Here is a 7,500-nt window from a genome sequence, read left to right as displayed (position 1 = left end):
AGTCATCTATCTTTTATATCTGTAGCAGCAATTTTCTTACAAGCATCACGTTAGGACTTTCTGTAAGATCGGTACTTACTGCTATAGTCACCATATCCATAGTAGTTGTTGTAACCAGTGTAGTCATATCCTCCATAACCTCCGTACCCTTGGCTGTTGTAGCCATAGTTCCCATACCCCTGATTCCAGTAGTTGCTGTATCCCTGGTTCCAGTTTTGACTGGGGCCTGCAATACAACGCATCAAAAGTCAGAGCTGCAGAAGACTTGTTTTCGTTGAAGTGAGCCCCTCGCCTTCCAGTAACACAGCAGTGCAGGCTTACCTCCGCCTCTTCCTCGAGCCCTTCCGACAAATCCTCCTCGACTCCCCCACTGCTGCTGCTGCTGGTATTGCTCCTTTGACATGGCTACCTTGATTTCACACTGGAAACAGAAAGTTCAAGTCAGATCCAATCAGCACAGATAACCACCACAAGCCATGCTTAAAAGTTACAAAACACCAAGCATAAAATAGCATTTGGTCAACCTGGTGCTCTTCCTGAAAAAAATGGATAGCTTACACTCCCCAACTTGAAAACAGTTGTAAGACACTGACATTATAAAAACATTTTAAGTTTCCTAATTTTCTGCCAGCAGAACCAATTCTGAAAATAATGCTCATTTCTTCATATGTCTTTCCCCTTTGAAACAGAAAATGAGCCAGCAGTGTGCTCACGTGGCCAAGGTCAACAGCATCCTGGTCTGCATCAGGAATAGTGTGGCCAGCAGAAGCAGGGAAGTGATCCTTCCCCTGTACTCGGCACTGGTGAGGCTGCACCTCGAATCCTGTGTTCAGTTTTGGGCCCCTCACTATAAGACAGACATTGAGACACTGAAGCGTGTCCAGAGAAAGGCAACAAAGCTGGTGAAGAGTTGAGAGCACAAGTCTTCTTATGAGGAGCGGCTGAGGGAGCTGGGGTTGTTTAGCCAGGAGAAAAGGAGACTGAGAGGAGACTTTATCACTCTCTACCACTGCCTGAAAGGAGGTTGCAGTGAGGTGGGGGTTGGTCTCTTTTCCATGTAACCAGTGACGGGACAAAGGGAAACAGACTCTGGTTGCACCAGGGGAGGTTTAGGTTGGATATTAGGAAAAACTTCACCGAAAGGGTTGTCAAGCACTGGAACAGGCTGCCCAGGGAGGTGGTTGAGTCACCATCCCTGGAGGTGTTTAAAAGATGGGTAGATGTGGCAACTCAGGGATATGGTTTAGTGGTAGAGTTGGCAGTGCTAGGTTTATGGTTGGACTCGCTGATCTTCAAGGTTTCTTCCAACCAAATGATTCTGTGATGCTACAGAGGTCTCTTTAACCAGGAAAAGTGAAATCAAATCCGAGTTACAAAAGTATGGTCAACATTTCCACTCAACTCTGTTCTGAAGCTTCCACTACATATTCATCCAGTGAAGAAGAGGCTGGCTACAATTTGAGTTTTTGTTACCAGGTTGAATTTCAGCCAGATTTGTGAAAGGAATGTAACTTTCAACACGTAAGGTCTAACTTCCCATTTAATTTCAGTTTTGGAAGCACTCCAACATAAACTGACATTTTGTTTAAAACAACAGAATATTTCCATGATAAACACACAAGGATCCAGCTACCAGGAAAGCAGGGTGCAGCCTGATACAGCAGGTCAGCAACACAGCTAGAGAACGTGGGAGAGAAAGCAGGTGTTTTCAGACTATTATCCCCAAACAGACCCAACTGACCATGCAGTTCCCTCCACTGTCATTGTTCGGTTTCTCTGGGTAAAACTCCACTTACTTTACTAAGCCCAACATTGTGGTATTTTTTTTCCATTATTTTCTTCACTGGTTCCTCCTCCTTGAATGTAATGAAGCAAAATCCACGCCTCTTGTTAGTTTTGTTGTCCATGGGGAGCTCTATCGATTCGACCTGGTGGAAGACAGTGATTTGCTCTTTTACTCTGCCATTCATGCCACTTAAAAATGTTTCTAACAGGTCATATTTCTTAACTGAAATTATCTAGACTTGAACATGATGATGTGCCTTCCTCAGGGCTTTAAATCACTAGATTTAAATAGACATCGCTACAAACCATCACTATCAACATCATAAACCTCAGGTTCACTAGAAACGGCATTTATAATTGTGTAAAAGATTGTTTTCCTCTAACTCAAAGTATCATTTGCACACTTAGGAATTCATACAAAATATGATGCACAAAGAATATTTTAGTTGTGCTGGATAAATAGTGTCAGTTTGACTTTCAGTTTTACCTCGGTTAAGACTGAAGTTAAGTAGGTGTTTCAAACCGTAAGCAGATCTAAAGCTTCAAGTTTTGGATTAAAAGGATGGAACTCCATGCAAATGCACAGTTGTGTTCATCCACAATGCTGCTAAAACTGTATGTTAAACAGGACAAATTTTACACCTGACTACTGACACCAAGTAAAGTTCTCCTTACATATGGCACAACAGATTGCAGCCTCAGCAAGTATTCATTGAAGTCCACAGTCCAGAGCGAACTGTGTAAGGTGCGAGATGGCAGGTGAGACCCAATTCCTGGTGACATCTGAGAACTAACAGGGACGCAGCAGCCAGCTTCAGCTGCCCACACCAAGGTTTTAAGACTGCAGTGGTACTTTGTTCCTCTGCACCACCAAAAACTGGGGACAGAGAGAGACAGAGACTATGCAGTTGCTTAGCATTTAGGCAAAGTGTGTGAATATGTGCCACAGCACATTGCCTGGGCTGGCTGAAGAGCATCTCACCCAAAAGACCAAAGCAGCACACTCAAAAATGCTGCCTCCTACACCTGTGCCAGTGAAGGCTGTCAGGCATCTCATTCCTGAATCTCTGGTTTATCCCAACTCCTCCTCCTATTAACCCAGTCTATGGAACTCAGAGCCTGTAATTAATACCCTTATCATTAAAATTTTGACTACAGAGACACAAGGAGCTATGCTGGCCATTAAGCTTACAGCAGCTTCCACACAGGTTGCGTTTGGGGGCTGCTTTTTATTAATAAATTTGTGAAGGCAGAACAAGTTCTACAAGTATAAGCAGTTTATTTCACCACGTACCTCACCAAAACCTCCAAAATATTCCCTTATTTTCTCCTCAGGTGTGTCTGGAGATAAGCCCCCAACAAAAATCTTTTTAACTGGTTCTTTTGTTTTCATGGCTTTAGCTCTTTTCGGATCAATGACCTTTCCATTCAGCTTGTGTTCTTTCTGGTCCATGACCTGCAGAAAATTAACACACCATCTTACTCACACTTCAAGCTAAATGTTTCACTGAAGTTTTGAGCAAGACCCAGTTATTATATACATAGTTTTTCACAACGCTATCACTTCAATACTTTAATCAAAGTGACAATTTGTTGCACAAAACCAAACAGTTCCATGATTCTGATTACTATCCACTGGCACAAACAGTTTTGACAAAGCCTTTCAGGAGTCACCTGGAGCCACGTATCACTCAAGGGAAACCAGAGCATAACATTGCTCAGAGAGTACCCTACAATCCCATCCTCGAACATCTTGAAGTAAAGAATCTGTCTTTCAGATACAACCAAAGGTCCATGAAGGTGAAAACACGATCTTCAGTGTGCTGTGGCACTAGCATTCTAGAAAGGCTAACAGCTAATTTTTGTTTGGGTAAAGCCCAAATTATCAAAGCCGCTGGATCTACTCCAAGAGTTCACACTGCAGCTCTGGAATAGGCTTGAGTTCTTTGTAAACTGCTGCTCTCCCAGTAGGAGGCAGTCGACATCTGTACACAGTGTTTTTAAAGTGCTCAAGTCCAATGGCTTGCAGTACACATCCCTGGAAGACCCAAAGCGATACTCTGGGAATTTGCATGACATTAATTTATATTACACTGCATTAATTCTACCTTATCTACGCTCTCCGATTCTTTGAAGAGTACAAAGCCGAAGCCTCTCGATCGCCCGGTGATGGGATCTAACTTCAGAGTGCAGTCTACGACTTCGCCAAATTTAGAGAAATAGTCCTTCAGATCCTTCTTCGTAGTGTCCCAGCTAAGGCCACCGATAAACATCTTCCTGTTAAGACAAGACGGTTAATCTGTTACTGCGTCTTACCCAAAATCCTGAGCTGTCACGCTTTGTGAGCGGTTACCTACTGTAAAGATCAGCAGAATTTTATCAGTGACACTACACACACACAGAGTAAGGCTGGCACTTTTCACGAACTCGCTTAAACGATCCTGGTCAGATTAGATAAAGGCTTACATGTACATCCAAGGTCTGCACCACCTTCTGCTGCAGCTGCTTACTCTGCTACCCCAAGAAACTAAAAAAAGTGACAAAAAGATAGTTTTACAACTTCCTTGCATCCCACCACTACAGACCCACAGGCTTAACTGCATTTAGTGACCTGTGGATCCGCCATGCAACTGCCTATGAAACACACAGGCAGAACTGCTCTGTAAGGCAGTGCAGTTAAACAGGAGCATTTACATCCTACTCTGGACTGGACACCAATATTAGTAAACTAAAACAAATAAAGGAAGTTTAGCCAAGTCCCCTTCCCCAGAAAGCAGTAAAAAAACAAAGTACTGGACGCCCAAATCTCGTCTTTCCCTGATATAAACATCTGGCATAATCCAACACAGTCACAAGAGCATCTTCCCAATACACTGCTGAGTAGTTGCTAGGGAAATGGGTTCGGCAGATAACTCTGATCATGACTTGTGTTTCTAAAAGCACACCGGAGGCTTGGGATCCAATTGTGACCAACACATAACATTGGTAAGCCACGAAAAAAGAAAAATCAAGAGCCGCTGTGTCTTGAGAGGAAACACTTCATGATTCACATCAACTAAAAATCAAGCCCAAATGCACACAAATGAAACATTCCTCATTGTTAGGCATGAGGCTTATGCATTCATTCAAAAGAGGATTTGATTTGAGATTATCTCTTCTAATACTGATGAAGACAATTTTACGGCAGGCTCAAAACAAAAAGCACGATCCATTACGATCTCTACAAATGCTTTCTACAAAGCTCTGTCCATTTCTCCTGTATCAACCTATCCCACAGTCACATGCAGTTACCAGAAAGCCTGAAAAGCCACAGCAGCACGTTTCCAGCTCCTTCACTTTTCACACACAAACGTTTCTGCCCATCACGTGCCATCATGTTGTACTGCCACAAATCAAACCCTCCCACACCAAAAGCTGCTCACGTGAACTAACCCCAGGCTCTGCTGAATTAGCCCCGCTCTCACAGCATTATCAAAGGCATTCAGCTTCCGACAAACACATCCAACCTCCACACAGACGGCAGCGCTCACGAGCTTCAGATGTTTCTGCAAAAGTCTTGGAATATATTAACAGGAGCACTGATTGCCCACACCTTCATCCACCTTTCCCATTAGTTCCAGATCTCTCTTCAACAAAGCACCAAGACCCCTTTTTAGGGTGGCATCTTACTGTCTTCAGGACCGACATGAAAAGAACGGTCCGTGCTGGTGAACCAGCAGCCTCGTACCAGTATGGACGAGGGAGGCTTCAAGGGAGGCTTTGAGGCCTTGTGTTCACCCACCATTAAGGACTTTTTGGGTCTTTTATTTGATTGATTGTTTTGTGGGTCTTATTAAAGCAGCAGAACAGAACACATACAGAGGATGTGGCATCGTATTTCTGACACACGGGGGATAGTGAGCCTCTAGCCATTACTACCAGACGTACACTCGCCGGTGACACACAAAACACCTGGCTTACCGTTACCAACAAATACACACAACCCGTTTCATAGTTCTGGACAATCCATCAACATTAACCTACAAAACCCTGCTCTGTACCACTAAGTACACAACACACCAAGAACGACAGCCCTCTGACCACCCTGCGGCAATTGCATCTGTGAGTCCAGTTACAGAGCAGCAAAACACGGAGCTGACAAACTACTGCTCCACTGCAAAACTGGGGTCAGATCCAGGCCACCACACAAACGTCAGCACAACCAACAGTTGAGGTGCAATGTCACCGTACTGTCACAAGCTTGTAAAATATGGACATTCCCCAAACCACAGTTTGGCTGGCTTAAGTCACACCAGCACATTCAGTTTGCCAGAAGAAGTTCCCAGAAGCGTACTGGGAAAGCTCTCAAGCTCCTGACTTAGCTACACAGAGCACAGTCACCACCACGACGAGTGGCTCTGCCCTTCCTCCAACAGGCTGCTCAGGAAGTTGCCTGGCTGATGCCAACAGGTGGATTTCTCAATCCCACAGATCTCACCGAGAAGACTCAGGGGCGTGAGAACCTGCACACTGTTCTCTGAAGATGCTGACCCTGCTTCCTAATGCAAAGGAAACATCGATAAACCTGCATTCAGCAGCTACTGAGGATGTGCCGTTTTCCCCGTACTACCAAGGGAGCTGCCAAAACACTTCAGTTTCCTGTACAGCATTACCCGTAAGAACTGACACGTCAAAAAAAATCTGTCATAAAGATTGAATAAGTCAGTGTACGGTACAATGCAATCACTGCCCAGTGTCACCACACCGCTCAGTGACAACTTTTTCTAGGCTGTGTTCACTCAAAAGAAGACTAGCATCAAGGGCAAAAAGTAAAACAAATATGCAAACTGTAAAAATACTTAAGAGCTGGTGAGAAGTAATAGAAACACTCCAAGTTTTCACTAACGCTAGCAAAACATTCAAAAAAGATTCCTGTTCTCGCTCTCTGCTCTCAGCAACATCCTGGGTTATGACTGAAGGAGGGAGACACTCAGGAAGGTTTTGCAACAAGTATGTACAGGACAGAGTAGGGAGCGTTCCTTTATCCATTTTTTTTTTAATTTTCTGCCCCAATCAAGACCAGACCTGCAGCTTGAGTTTCTGACTGGCCTGACAGGACACAGCACACAGCAGCAGCCAGTCCTGTCACTGGATTTATACCAGGAATTTCACCTGCTATACAAAGCAACACTGCCCCATGCCAAGCATCAGGCAGAGACCCTTAGAAGATCAGAAGCAGCCTTCGTTCTGAACTTAAATTAAAGCAAGTCTCATAAGAGCAGGAGAAAAGTTTTAGGGTTGGCAGAAGTACAGGTGCCTCATGCCTCCCACTGACATACTGATAATTTTCGCAACATAGAGCAACACCAAGTGACTGCATCCTGAGCATTCAGCTACCCTGAGTTACAGCCTCTTAACACGTGCATCACACATTAACTTTTACAAACAACATCCGCAAAAAAAAAAAGTTTATGGTTCCGCACACATCACAGCACACGTCCCCCTCCTGACCAGCCACCGTCAACTGCCACAGGACTCGGGCTGTGAAACTTTTTCCCCTTGAGAGCTGTCACTCCGTGACAGCGCTACTCCCGGTAATTTCAAAACCGACCCGGTGCACGGTGCCACCCCCGACTCCCTGCAATACCGACGAGCAAACCAGTCACCGACCCGGCTGCACTTCCCAAGGGCGCGCCAGGCCCCGGGGTCGTGGTCAGGTTTGCACCGTCCAGGTGG

At 44.8% G+C, this 7,500-nt stretch overlaps 1 protein-coding gene across 2 annotated transcripts in view; it reads right to left on the bottom strand.

Moving 5' to 3' along the window:
• Positions 1–4,062, bottom strand: part of HNRNPD (heterogeneous nuclear ribonucleoprotein D (AU-rich element RNA binding protein 1, 37kDa)) — a 6,534-nt gene extending 2,472 nt beyond the window's left edge. Inside the window, exons 1-5 of one of the 2 annotated variants that reach the window (XM_010186867.1) lie at positions 3,894–4,062; positions 3,080–3,241; positions 1,797–1,928; positions 322–421; positions 80–226 (exon numbers count right to left, since the gene is read on the bottom strand). In XM_010186867.1, coding sequence (XP_010185169.1) covers positions 80–226; positions 322–421; positions 1,797–1,928; positions 3,080–3,241; positions 3,894–4,058 — 706 coding nt within the window. In that variant the 5' untranslated portion in view covers positions 4,059–4,062. The remainder of the gene's footprint in view (positions 1–79; positions 227–321; positions 422–1,796; positions 1,929–3,079; positions 3,242–3,893) is intronic. The other variant, XM_010186868.1, reaches the window with a different exon arrangement.
• Between the last annotated feature and the right edge of the window lie 3,438 nt (positions 4,063–7,500).

The sequence above is a fragment of the Mesitornis unicolor genome, unplaced genomic scaffold (assembly GCF_000695765.1).
Source record: "Mesitornis unicolor isolate BGI_N332 unplaced genomic scaffold, ASM69576v1 scaffold16256, whole genome shotgun sequence".
Lineage (NCBI taxonomy): Eukaryota > Metazoa > Chordata > Aves > Mesitornithiformes > Mesitornithidae > Mesitornis > Mesitornis unicolor.
The sequence above is the reverse complement of the archived record's forward strand: the minus strand, read 5'-3'. Positions and strand labels throughout refer to the sequence as shown.